Below are 14,598 nucleotides of genomic sequence, written 5' to 3' on the forward strand. Positions count from 1 at the left end.
TTTATACATCTTTTATTTACATGAAGTACTGCTGAAATAACAAAGTAATGAATGCACATTAGACTAGTTAGGTCATAACAAGACAATGTTTCACCAATACATGAGCAGCTCCACTGGGTCCCTTTTATTTGCTCTCTGGATCAGAAAGCCTAAAGGTGCTGGCTCCTGGTGGGCACAATGTCCTCCAACACCTCCACCTGGCAGCCAGTCCTCACTCCTCGGTTCAGCCAGTGAATGTGGGTAGGTTACTCGGTGCTGGCCTGGCCAAGTCTACCTTCACCCTGTATCCCCACCCAAGAACTTTGTAGGAGAGGCAAATGAATCAACCGCTGGCTGAAATCCACTGAGAACTGTGGCTGAATACCAGGATCTGACTGTCTGTGTTGCTCAGTTCCCTACATCAGCAGAACCACTGGGGAGATGCCTTTTAGTTCTTTTTTTAATGTGAATTGTTAAGCACATTCTTAAGACATGTCATCATGGAAATAAAACTTGTCTTCACAAACTGCACAGAGTTAGCACCAAGCTCACCCTCACGATGAAGTGTAGTCGGGGTTAGAATAGATACTATACTATCTATGCTGCTCCAGTCAGGATCTCCCAGTTTAGAAAAAGCAAAGACCAGGGACAGCGCATATTCCATTGACACAGAGTCAAGGCCGGGCCAGGAATAGGGGTGGTGAACAGTTAATATCCAACAGAAAGGTTTGAGAGGCTGCATAATATACTCCTGTTGCTCTGATTCCTCTGCTTATTGTGTGCACTGAGTTTGGACTGTATATCAAATCAGGAAGATTTGATGGTGAAATCAATGCATTAGGAATTTCTGTGGTCGTACACAAGACATGGAAGCCCTCAGGATCATTTGCAGTGATTGAATAAAGTTGCCTTTTCTGACCGTATGGGTCAGCGGGATTTTCTCTTCCCATTTTAGGAGTCACTTTCCGCCAGCATCTCGACTCACAAATGGTGACAAAGTAAACAATCTCGTTTTGATTGCTTTGGGGGTTTCTAATCTGTGTTCTGAGGATTACAAATAGTGATTATGTTCATTTTCTCTTTCAGTAAATCTGAAGCTGGCCTGAACACAAATGGACAAGTCTTGGACTCTCCGAGGATTTAGAACTGCAGAAACTGAGGATGGCGAGAGAGTAGGAGGAGGCCATTCAGCCCAGTGTGTCTGGGAGGACTCTCTGAATAAGCACGTCATCCAGCATCATACTCCTCCCCGCTCCCCCCAACCACCAATCCCCCCCCAAATCTCCAAGACATTACTTCAAACAAAAATCAGAAAACCATCTTTAAAGAAGATTTGGAGATGCTGGTGTTGGACTGGGGTGGACAAAGTTAAAAATCACACAACACCAGGTTATAGTCCAACAGGTTTAATTGGAAGCACTAGCTTTCGGCACACTGCTCTTTCATCAGATGTTGTGTGCCTTCATCAGATGGTCGGTCAACCACCTGATGAAGGAGCAGCGCTCCGAAAGCTAGTGCTTCCAAATAAACCTGTTGGACTAAACCCTGGTGTTGTGTGATTTTTAACTTTAAACAAAATGACTTGCAGCAGGCTTGCTGATTATTTGTAAATTAGTTCAAAGTGAGGGGAAAAACCATCTGTTTGACTGCTTAACAAATTCACGGAAAACCCATCACTTCCCTTTTTAATTAGTGGGGCAGGCAGAACATCATGAAGATGGGCAGATTGGCTGGTCAATGAAAAGTGTTTGGGGGGGTTTGTGGGACTGAGGTGAGGTGACACCTCCATTAACACATGTCCAGGCATCTCGAGTGACACTGGAGAAACCAGGAGCTGTACGAATATCTTTTTTTTAAAAAAAGATGGAATTGATCCTGTGAGCAAGCAGTGTGAGTGTGACCATGATAGCCAGCAGCCATGGACTGAGGGAAAACAGCAAAGGCAGAGAAAACGGAGATTTCTGTCATACATTTCAAATAACATAGTAAGTCAAAATAAAACAAAATCTCTGTGAGTATGTTTACATTTTTTTTTAAAAAGCATTGCCTTTTTCTATTCAACAAATATTCACAGAATACAAAATAAAATCAGTACAGTTAGTTTAACATTCTTTGATGATTAGAAATGGTTCATGTCATATCCTTGTTATAGAAGAGGTTAGTGTTGGACTGGTTGCACTATCAAGTACATTAGCCAAGCAGTTCAAACACCAATGTGGAGCAGTCCATTAGTTTGTCAAGCTGTATTCATACTGATGAGACTGCACCTTAACGAACAAATGAATATAATCCCTCGCAGAATGGTTTTCTGTGGGTCTTTCTCTTTTTGCTCTACTCTTTGCTATTGCAGCCTGTGGCTTTCCTGATCAGCCTGGGCGTGAGATTCTCTGAAACTGCTGAACCAAAGGTCGCTGTACAACTAGCTGCCAGCTGCTTTGAATCTAACCGTCTCCCAGGGGTAACTTGGTCGCTCACTTTTGCTTGGCTCTCCGTCCCCATGTGCCCAGGAAACAAAAGGGAGCTGAGGTCAAAGTGTCAAACAACTCCCATGATGCTAACTGGTGCGATTATGGATGATGTTCTGAGTGATTTGAGAATCCAGAAACCCTTAGCTGGAACAGGCAAAATTCACTAGCTGAAGGAACTGACCAGGGACTCCCAATACGTAGAGAGATCAGTGAAGCTAAGATTCTCTCCTTTGGAGCAGAGAAGGTTCAGATTTATCACAGGGGTTCAAAGTAATGAAGGTTTTCTGAAAGTCAATTGAGAAGAAATTTTTTCCACGAATGAAGGGTTTGATTACCAGAGAACACAAAGTTAACATACAACAACAGACGAGGGGGGTAGAGTAGTGAGGAGAAGTTTCTTTAACATGACAAGTTGTTCTGAGCTGGAATGCATTTCCTGAAAGCAGATTTGAAGTTGCAAAAGGGAACTGGAAGTATGTTTGAAAAGGAAGAGAATTCCCAGGTTCTGGGGGAAGAGCAGGATATGGGGACTAAGTGGATAACTCTTTCGCACAGCTACAATATGTACGACGGGCCAAATGGCCTCATCCTGATTCTGTGAAATCTGACCCACCATCAGGGCACTAACTGGGCTTGGATCTTTCACTAGTTACTGTGTAAAGCTGGGGAGGACTGTTAAACTCTGACCTCAAGAGGATAGAATTCACTTTGATGTCGAAGCATTCTAACCTCTTTAAGAACCTCCTGCACCTTCAGACCGTGAGATACAGTGGGAACAAAGGGAACAATGTTTACCAAATACATTGAAACTATTCAATGTTTTGTGGCTGCAGTTCCTCACACAAACCTCTCTAGCCAGACTCTCTGAGGTCACACTCTTCAGCGGTTTCTGAGGGTATTTCTGATTTGTTCCACAGTGAAATGTGAGCGGTGGTGAATGTTGTGGGTGTACCATGGGCAACGTGGCTTTCGAACTGGTGCTGGGCACCAGGGTTGGAACCTGGGATCTTTCTGGATTGTACTATCTCACTTTACCTTCTGGAGGAATCTCAGCTTATGATATTTCGATCAGGGCTTCATTCTTGAATTGTCTGAGCCCACAGCCCAGTTGAGACATGTCCCACTTTATGGCAGCCTGGGTTCTGATGCTGTTTCTGGATCAATACCATTAAAGGCTGTATCCTGGCTCAGTTTGACCTGCTGAGTCTGGATGGTTCTTGCCAATCAGGAATGCACTATGTCCAACACTCCCAGGGACAGTCAGGCCCAGCCGTGGAGGGACTCCTTGCAAATGGCAGAATCAAAAGCAGTCTTTCTCAGCCCAGCTCTGGGAAGCCAGAGCAAAGGGCGATGAAAGCTGCAATCCTAGCAGGAGCACAGCCTCCCCAAGTTCAGCCTGTTATGGACTTGACCCTCAGGCTGTTTGCTGAAACGTGGCTTTGTGTAGGAGTTCCTGTGTAACCCACATCAACGCAGAGGTGCAGCGAGGACAAGGGCTCCACTCTCGGCAAGGATGGTTATCACCAAAATAGAAGACTTAATTGGAATGTCTGGCATGGGTAAAACACTTCCATGTAACAAAGAAGAAATTTATTGAAGTAAAAGGTCCCCCACCGATTCCTTCCCTTTCGCCAAATCCGAGGGCAATTTGCCAATGTTGCGTAGTGAAGCTGTTCGGGTTCTGGTGCAGTACTCCAGAGTTAGTTGAAGGTCAGGACTGCTCCATGGATCCCCCATTAAAATGTGGACAATAGGTTGACCGCTGATGTATAACCCCACCTTTTAGGGAACACAATTGGGAACATTATTAGCACCTCCATCTCAACAAAAAGGGACATTGTTTGGACAGTCGTTAGGGTAAGGGCCATGTGCACTTCCTGTGCCCTCTTATGTTCAGTTGAATCCATTCAAGATAAAGACCTTCACCAACAGAAAGCTGGTTTGAGAGTGGAACCAAACCTCCTGGTCCTGAGGCACAGTATAGTGGCGGTGACATGGAGCTCATCCTAATTAGTAAGAGGCAGTTTCTCACCAGCTTTCCCAAAATGGCCACCTATAGCCAACTGGAGACAAGGTGAAAAGAGCGAACCTCGTTTATTTGGTTGGCAGGTCCTCCATTTTCCTCCTGATGTTCCGAAGGGGCTGTTGATTTGGAAAAGTGTACACTCCTTCCAGCCGTCCCCAGTGCCCAGCTCTGTCCTACACATTAGTAACCTCTATCCCAGGGAAAGTTTGGAGAGAGCTGCATGCTGTTCTGGACACTGCCCCCTCGGAGTCTCCCTGTGCATGTGAGGAGTAGGCCTCATGGAAACTGAGATCTTTTCTGCCAAATGTCTTCATTGGTTCCATTGGTCCCTAGGTGTAAAATTTCAAAACAAAAGAAATTTGTCTTTATATAGTGTGACAGCACATTGCACAGAAACATTTGTCAATTCATCGCATAACGTGAGGTTGAAGCATTGTGACTGATATTATGGAGGCAAACACAGCAGCACACTACAAAGTCCCAGAAACAGAATGGAAGAAATGCAGAAACTCAGCAGGTCTGGCAGCATCTGAGGAGAGAGAAACAGAGTGTTTGTTTTGAACTCGTCTATGTATAAGAGGCATAGCGGACTCGAATCATTAATCAGTTTCTCTCTCCACAGAGGATGGCAGACCTGCTGAGTTTCCCCAACAGTCTCTTTGTGTGTTTTGGATTTTCAGCACCTGCAGTATTGTGCTTTTATTCGAGAATCGCTGGATGACTATTTTTGTTTGAGAGAGGAATGAAAAGATGCAGAAATCTGAAGGCAACCCTTCAGCAGGAGGTATAGCTGTCTGCCCATTCACAACACTCAGTCTACACTCCTCACACTGAAAGTGAAAATGACTCTTAAAGATTGCTACAGGGGGCCTCACATTTACTTCATCCAATTATCACCAAAATAAATAAACTTTTGTGAGTTTGTGTGGCAAACACTGAAACATCATTGATGTTGATTCTACCTTTGTACCTCTCTACCTATCTCTGTCTTGGTTCACCTATCCACCTTGTCTCCCCATGTACCTAGCAGTCTGTTGATTACCTATATCCTGTTGTCTATGTATCCAGATATCCAGCAGTTTTGAATCTTTGAAGAATGTACTGCTGAAGCACAAAATTGTGATGGAGCAGGAGGCCATTTGAATCATTCATGCACTCGTTTGCTGAGCATTTTGACTTCGTGCGAATCGCCTGTAACCCTGCGTATTGTATCTTTTGAAATAATCATCTCATGCCCTCTTGAATGTCTCAATTAAACCTGCTACCACTAAACTTCCAGGCAATGTCTGCCAGACTGTTTGCTGTTAGAAATGTTTTTTCCTCACCTCACATTTGCTGGTTTTGAAAACTATTTTATATCTCTGCCCTCTGGTTCTTGATTGTCTAGGGAATGTGGGAGCAATTTCTCTCTATCTACACCATCAGATTAGATTAGATTAGATTACTTACAGTGTGGAAACAGGCCCTTCGGCCCAACAAGTCCACACCGACCCGCCGAAGAGTAACCCACCCAGACCCATTCCCCTACATTTACCCCTTCACCTAACACTACGGGCAATTTAGCATGGCCAATTCACCTAACCTGTACATTTTTGGACTGTGGGAGGAAACGGGAGCACCGAGAGGAAACCCATGCAGACACGGGGAGAATGTGCAAACTCCACACAGTCAGTTGCCTGAAACCTTCTATTAGATCTCCTCCCAGTCTTCTCTTTTCCAATCTAGCCTCATGCCTGAAGTTTCTCATCCCTGGAACCATTCTTGTAAACCTCTTCTGCTCTCTTTCCAATGTGTTCACATACTTCCTAAACTGTGTGCCCAGAGCTGTACACAATACTAGGATCTAGGTTCAGCATAGCCTCCCTGCTCTTATACACTATGCCCCTATGGAGTCTAGAATACTGTATGCTCCAAAGCTGCTCTCCCTATCTGTCCTACCACCTTTAATGATGTATGTGCATATATATCCAGGTGTCTCTGCTCCTGCAGACTCTTTAGAGTAGTAATCTTCTTTATGTACCATCTCATAGAATCCCTACAGTGTGGAAGCAAGCCATTCAGCTGATCTTCTGAAGAGCATCCTAGCCCCCTACCCTATCCCCATAACCCTGCATTTCTCATTGCTAATCCACCTAGCCTGCACATCGCTGGACACTATGGGTGGTTTAGCATGGCCAATCCACCGAACCTGCACATCTTTGGACAGTGGGAGGAAACCCACACAGACACGGGGAGAACGTGCAAACTCCGCACAGACATTTGTCAGGGGCTGGAATTGAGCTTGAGTCTGAGACAGCGGCGCTAACCACTGAGCCACCATGCCATCCAAGTTGTTTCTAACAAGATGAGTTCCCTCACACTTCTTCATATTGAACTCCACCTGCCCCCTAATTGCCCCAACGACCAATTTGTCAATGTCCTTTTGAAGTTCTCTAACATCGTCATCACAGTGTGAAATCAGTCTTGGTGATCGGTCCCTGCTGACCATGGGATATCATTGGTCAATTGGTTCGCATCAATCCTCCAATTATCTCAGAAACCCAGAGGGTATGTTACATTCCCACCTCCCCCCACCCCCCCCCAACCACCCTCCTACCCCGACCCCACAGACTCTATATCACTTCCATTTCCCAAACTCCGCATCCAGTCCCTCTCTGCATCCTTTTCACAATGGATTGTGGATCCCTCTCTTGCAACTGACTCCCTAACCCGATATAAAAGAAGCCAATTCAGATCTCTTTGCCCAACTGAACAAATGCTGGTGACTTGCCAGGGGACCAAAAAATATTCATCCATGAAACAAACAGAATACAGAGCAATTGCTCCCGCTCATGTTTTCCCCAATATTCCAGTGTACGGGGTGCTAACACAGGCTGTCATACCTTTCTATTGGACACTCCAACTTTCTATTCCATTGACCTGGATGGGACTGGGACATAATGAGTGTGACCTACCAGTCTCCAGAAAGGACCCCATGGGTGGAAGGTGGTCTGATCGCCCACAAATAGGATGGGATTAAAGAAAAATAGGTACGTTCTCTAACCAATGAGGGCTTCCTTGAGTTGGAGGGGCAATCTGGTAATACCTGCGGTTGGGCGATTTTTGACTGTGGTCCTTCTCAAGGGGTTGCCACAGGAGCTTCAATACAATACAATGCTAAATGTGCAGGCCTTCAGGCACCCCCAGGAACAACAACACTGTACATTGAAAAAGCATCCTTAACACTGTACAATGTCTTCAGGCGTTTCGAGCCGTGTTATCAGTTAAAATTGGACACTGAGCCATGTATGAGAGACCAAAAGAGAGGAAGATATAGAGCAGCATTTTAAAGAGAAAGAGAGAGGTAGACAGGCAGAAGGCTTTACAGAAGGTATTCTTTAGCTCAGGCCTGAGGCAGCTAAAGGTATAATTTTTGATTGTGGGCTGATGGAAACAGGGGATGTGCAAGAGGCCAAAGTTGGAGATGGAGAGTTTGGGACTTTATTGGAGGAAGTGAGTTAGTGGTGTTCTGTATTGGGCATGATGCCAGTCTAAACTGGCAGGATCGGACCCTGCATAGATTGGTAGGATAGGACCAGCCGGGTCCTTGTGACTCCAGTAATCACATACGCTGGCACAGCTCACAGTTTCGGCTCACAAATGAAGAATGGCCACTTTGGTGAGATACCAGAGGATGCCTGGCACCAGTGGGATTTGACACCAGGATGAATCAGTGCCTTCAGGAAAATGGGTGGCATAAAGTTAGTGCATTATTAAATTCAATGACAACCCTTTTGCCACATCATTTAAACTTCCTTTGTTTACATGCATGAGTAAATGAATTGCACCATAATCACCGAAGCTGTGAAATTCTGTCATGTACTTGGTGATTTTCAGCTCTAGGTTGAAGAAGGCTTCTGGGAGCTCTAGCCTCTCTGTACTCACCCTTCCTGTTTTGTATTTTCTGCTGGGCTCATCCTCTGCGTATTCTAGAACATGATCCCCAATGTGATTATGTCTCATGAGTGAGCCCTGCTGTACATAACATAGCTGCCCCAATCTCTCACTTTCCTGTATCAATTCATGCCTGCAAATGAGAAACAGGTCATTTTAATGGAGCTCACACCATAACTGAATGAGTTAGTCAATGTGTAGGCCTCGTGCCAAAATACAGGCCACACAGAGCACTACAACACAGCAACACCCAGTATAGGCCTTACACCACAGAACAGCCCATCGCCAACACTAGACCTCCCATTATGTCTCTCAGATACTGGGTGTTTCCAGTGCATCTTTCCAATGCATCTCCTCAAGCCACAATCTCCATTACTTAGACAATCACCATGTGCAAATACTATTGCTTTCAAGTTCACTTAAGTTACAGACATGCTGACTTGGAAATTTGCTGTTTGTGTGTTCAAATCCTACAACTTCTAACACAATAAAGCACCACACACACATGGATTATAGCATTTTAAGGCCGCCTTGCACATTGTCAATTATTGGTAATTAGGGATGAGCACAAATGCTGACCTTATTAGTGCTGCCTATGTCCTATGGATTTAAAAACATTCTCTTCAGTGTTTCCCATAACATGAAACACATTGCTGTGATTACTGTTCAAGGGGCCAAGTGGGCAGCCATTTTGCACTCACTCAACCAGGAAGTGAGAAGGACAGCCAGCTAATCTTTGTCTTGCTGATCTTAAAAGAGATGAACTAAAGAGTTTAGAATCTTGCCTGGATACTTGTAGATCTCCTGTGCCTTTGCTGATTGTCTTTGATAAGGACAGGAAACAGGGATATTATACTATCTATTCTTTCATCAATTCATCCACTTGTGTTCTGCCTCATGAAGGGAAGTCTTGTATTCTGATGCTTCACTCTGTTCTGTTCCTGGGATGCACACCGAGACAAACATTGCCTGCGCCTGGAGGACCATCTACTCAGTGGAAGGCGCTCTTTGATCTGCCCGACCTTTTGGCTTCCAAAGCAAGGAGTTGACCCAAACTGAGTGTTACAGACTGGCAAATTGCAAAGTCCAGGACAACGTGCGGAGGGACACACTAAAGCTTGGCCAGTTGCTGCCAAGGCGCAGTGGGGGAGGACCACCATCTTTCTGTCAAAATTAAATGGAGGTCTGTTCAGTTATTGGACCCTCCCAGTGCCCTCAATTATATGTAAATATTGTCTTGTATAATTAAAATCACCTTGGGCTTGTTTATTCTCCATATGTAGTGATTATACAGAATTGAACTGCTCTACCGATTAGGTATGTACATAAAGGTTTTTTTATGAATAAGGCATATTTTTGAAATAAAAGAAAACAAACCAGCCCAAGGCATTTTACCAGAGTGAAGTCAGACAAATACATTAACCCCCAAGCCAGAGATAAGCTTGGTCAAAGAAGTAGGCCTCAGGAAACATCAGAAAGGAACAGAGGTAGACTGGAGAGGTTCCAGGTGAGAATTCCAGATAATTCCAGAGTCAATGGTATGCCTGCAGCCTGTGCAGTGGAGGAAATCGTGGGCCTCGAGCACACCTCAGTTGGAGGAGTTAGGGGACTGGAGCAGGTTACAGAAATAAGATCGGGGTAACCAATGGATGGATTTGCATATGTGGATGACAATCGTAAAGTGCAGATGTTGGCAGGTTGGAATTGTGGGGTGTAGTCTGTCATGGTGATGGAGGGTATGGGGGATGTGGTGTGTCATGGTGATGGAGGGTATGGGGGATGTGGTCTGTCATGGTGATGGAGGGTATCGGGGATGTGGTGTGTCATGGTGATGGAGGGTATGGGGGTGTGGTCTGTCATGGTGATGGAGGGTATCGGGGATGTGGTCTGTCATGGTGATGGAGGGTATCAGGGATGTGGTGTGTCATGGTGATGAAAGGTATGGGGATGTGGTGTGTCATGGTGATGGAGGGTATGGGGGTGTAGTCTGTCATGGTGATGGAGGGTATGGGGGATGTGGCCTGTCATGGTGATGGAGGGTATGGGGGTGTAGTCTGTCATGGTGATGGAGGGTATGGGGGTTTGGTGTGTCATGGTGATGGAGGGTATGGGGGTGTAGTCTGTCATGGTGATGGAGGGTATGGGGGTGTGGTGTGTCATGGTGATGGAGGGTATGGGGGATGTGGTGTGTCATGGTTATGGAACGTATGGGGATGTGGTGTGTCATGGTGATGGAGGGTATGGGGGAAGTGGTCTGTCATGGCGATGGAGGGTATGGGGGTGTGGTGTGTCATGGTGATGAAGGGTATAGGAGTGTGGTGTGTCATGGTGATGGAGGGTATGGGGGAGTGGTGTGTAATGGTGATGAAGGGTATGGGGGAGTGGTCTGTCATGGTGATGAAGGGTATGGGGGTGTGATGTGTCATGGTGATGGAGGGTATGGGGGTGTGGTGTGTCATGGTGATGAAGGGTATAGGGGTGTGGTGTGTCATGGTGATGGAGGGTATAGGGGTGTGGTGTGTCATGGTGATGGAGGGTATGGGGGATTGGTCTGTCATGGTGATGAAGGGTATGGGGATGTGGTCTGTCATGGTGATGAAGGGTATAGGGGTGTGGTCTGTCATGGTGATGGAGGGTATGGGGGATGTGGTGTGTCATGGTGATGGAGGGTATGGGAGATGTGGTGTGTCATGGTGATGGAGGGTATGGGGGATGTGGTGTGTCATGGTGATGGAGGGTATGGGGGATGTGGTCTGTCATGGTGATGGAGGGTATGGGGGTGTGGTCTGTCATGGTGATGGAGGGTATGGGGACGTGGTGTGTCATGGTGATGGAGGGTATGGGGGATGTGGTCTGTCATGGTGATGGAGGGTATCAGGGATGTGGTGTGTAATGGTGATGGAAGGTTTGGGGATGTGGTGTGTCATGGGGTTGGAGGGTATGGGGGAGTGGTCTGTCATGGTGATGGAGGGTATGGGGGATGTGGTCTGTCATGGTGATGGAGGGTATGGGGGTGTGGTCTGTCATGGTGATGGAGGGTATGGGGATGTGGTGTGTCATGGTGATGGAGGGTATGGGGGATGTGGTCTGTCATGGTGATGGAGGGTATCAGGGATGTGGTGTGTAATGGTGATGGAGGGTTTGGGGATGTGGTGTGTCATGGGGTTGGAGGGTATGGGGATGTGGTGTGTCATGGTGATGGAGGGTATGGGGGATGTGGTCTGTCATGGTGATGGAGGGTATCAGGGATGTGGTGTGTAATGGTGATGGAGGGTTTGGGGATGTGGTGTGTCATGGGGTTGGAGGGTATGGGGATGTGGTGTGTCATGGTGATGGAGGGTATGGGGGATGTGGTCTGTCATGGTGATGGAGGGTATCAGGGATGTGGTGTGTAATGGTGATGGAGGGTTTGGGGATGTGGTGTGTCATGGGGTTGGAGGGTATGGGGGAGTGGTCTGTCATGGTGATGGAGGGTATGGGGATGTGGTGTGTCATGGTGATGGAGGGTATGGGGGATGTGGTCTGTCATGGTGATGGAGGGTATCAGGGATGTGGTGTGTAATGGTGATGGAGGGTTTGGGGATGTGGTGTGTCATGGTGATGGAGGGTATGGGGGAATGTGGTGTGTCATGGTGATGGAGGGTATGGGGGATGTGGTGTGTCATGGGGTTGGAGGGTATGGGGGAGTGGTCTGTCATGGTGATGGAGGGTATGGGGGTGTGGTCTGTCATGGTGATGGAGGGTTTGGGGGATGTGGTGTGTCATGGTGATGGAGGGTTTGGGGATGTGGTGTGTCATGGTGATGGAGGGTTTGGGGATGTGGTGTGTCATGGTGATGGAGGGTATGGGGGATGTGGTGTGTCATGGGGTTGGAGGGTATGGGGGATGTGGTCTGTCATGGTGATGGAGCGTATGGGGGATGTGGTGTGTCATGGTGATGGAGGGTATGGGGGATGTGGTGTGTCATGGTGATGGAGGGTTTGGGGATGTGGTCTGTCATGGTGATGGAGGGTATGGGGGATGTGGTCTGTCATGGTGATGGAGGGTATGGGGGATGTGGTCTGTCATGGTGATGGAGGGTATGGGGGATGTGGTGTGTCATGGGGTTGGAGCGTATGGGAGATGTGGTCTGTCATGGTGATGGAGGGTTTGGGGATGTGGTGTGTCATGGTGATGGAGGGTAGGGGGTGTGGTCTGTCATGGTGATGGAGGGTATGGGGGATGTGGTCTGTCATGGTGATGGAGGGTATGGGGGATGTGGTGTGTCATGGTGATGGAGGGTATGGGAGATGTGGTGTGTCATGGTGATGGAGGGTATGGGGATGTGGTGTGTCATGGTGACATCGGGTATGGGGGATGTGGTCTGTCATGGTGATGGAGGGTTTGGGGATGTGGTGTGTCATGGTGATGGAGGGTAGGGGGGTGTGGTCTGTCATGGTGATGGAGGGTATGGGGGAGTGGTGTGTCATGGTGATGGAGGGTTTGTGGGTAGGAAGCTGAGTGCATGGATGAGAAAAAGATCAGCAAATGTTGGTACAGCCTGAGGGAGTGCCCAGAGGAATGAGACAGACTAGATCACGAGATATTAGAGTGACTAATGGGAGATTTGAATTCAGAAGGGCATGTCTGAAACACGGCTTTTGCATAAATATTAACTCTAAGGAGGCGCCTGGGCCTGATAACCCGGTGGTGTTATTACTTTTACTTGAATCTATGCCAATGATTAACCTGACAGGAAAACAGGAATCAAGGCTTTAGAATGTGTCATGATGACGGAGGGTATAGGGATGTGGTGTGTCATGGTGATGGAGGGTATGGGGAATGTGGTCTGTCATGGTGATGGAGGGTATGGGGAATGTGGTCTGTCATGGCGATGGAGGGTATGGGGTTGTGGTGTGTCATGGTGATGGAGGATATGGGGAATGTGGTCTGTCATGGTGATGGAGGGTATGGGGATGTGGTCTGTCATGGTTATGGAGGGTATGGGGTTGTGGTGTGTCATGGTGATGGAGGGTATGGGGATGTGGTCTGTCATGGTGATGGAGGGTTTGGGGATGTGGTCTGTCATGGTGATGGAGGGTATGGGGATGTGGTGTGTCATGGTGATGGAGGGTATGGGGGATGTGGTGTGTCATGGTGATGGAGGGTATGGGGATGTGGTCTGTCATGGTGATGGAGGGTATGGGGATGTGGTCTGTCATGGTGATGGAGGGTATGTGGGTGTGGTGTGTCATGGTGATGGAGGGTATGGGGATGTGGTGTGTCATGGTGATGGAGGGTATGGGGAATGTGGTCTGTCATGGTGATGGAGGGTATGGGGATGTGGTCTGTCATGGTGATGGAGGGTTTGGGGATGTGGTGTGTCATGGTGATGGAGGGTATGGGGATGTGGTGTGTCATGGTGAAGGAGGGTTTGTGGGTAGGAAGCTGAGTGCATGGATAAGAAAAAGATCAGAAAATGTTGGTACAGCCTGAGGGAGTGCCCAGAGGAATGAGACAGACTAGATCACGAGATATTAGAGTGACTAATGGGAGATTTGAATTCAGAAGGGCATGTCTGAAACACGGCTTTTGCATAAATATTAACTCTAAGGAGGTGCCTGGGCCTGATAACCCAGTGGTGTTATTACTTTTACTTGAATCTATGCCAATGATTAACCTGACAGGAAAACAGGAATCAAGGCTTTAGAATGTGTCGTCATTAGCAACATGCCCTCAGCCTATGGCAGGAATTTGAACATTAAAACATTAGCTAATCATAAATTAATGTTTTCTAAGAGGCAGAAGAGAGAACACTCAAACGATTACACCAATACTCAGAGTATTTACGGCTTGGCGGTGTGTTGCATGACAGGCCATTTATTTAATAGGAGAATGAGTTGAAGGAAAAGCAGCAGATACAAGGGCCCTTTGGGAAACAGGATGTGGCTGTGTTATCATGGCTGAAATTGAGCAAGAATTAGTCGATTTGAAAATCAATAGCCACAATCACCAATACCACTGCTCACTGCTTCTGCCTGTTAGAGTTGACAATCGTTGCTCTGGAGTGTCTAGGAATGGAATGTTAACTCCTTCAACACTGCCCAGGAGAACAATTATAAAGGCATTCAAAACAATAATACTTTTTCTCTATCCTTTTTAACACTTATAGTTATCACTTATTGGAAATTGGAATGGGGGCAAATTTAACTG

General features: G+C 46.9%; 1 protein-coding gene across 5 annotated transcripts in view; it reads right to left on the reverse strand.

Moving 5' to 3' along the window:
* LOC140487121 (kazrin-like) overlaps positions 1-14,598 on the reverse strand; it is a 339,165-nt gene continuing 324,567 nt past the window's right edge. For 4 of the 5 annotated variants that reach the window (XM_072586643.1, XM_072586642.1, XM_072586646.1 and 1 more), the window contains 2 exons: positions 8,398-8,539; positions 1-4,802 (listed from right to left, as the gene is read on the reverse strand). In XM_072586643.1, the coding sequence (XP_072442744.1) occupies positions 4,647-4,802; positions 8,398-8,539 (298 nt within the window). In that variant the 3' untranslated portion in view covers positions 1-4,646. The remainder of the gene's footprint in view (positions 4,803-8,397; positions 8,540-14,598) is intronic. The other variant, XM_072586647.1, reaches the window with a different exon arrangement.

The sequence above is a fragment of the Chiloscyllium punctatum genome, chromosome 16, assembly GCF_047496795.1.
Source record: "Chiloscyllium punctatum isolate Juve2018m chromosome 16, sChiPun1.3, whole genome shotgun sequence".
Lineage (NCBI taxonomy): Eukaryota > Metazoa > Chordata > Chondrichthyes > Orectolobiformes > Hemiscylliidae > Chiloscyllium > Chiloscyllium punctatum.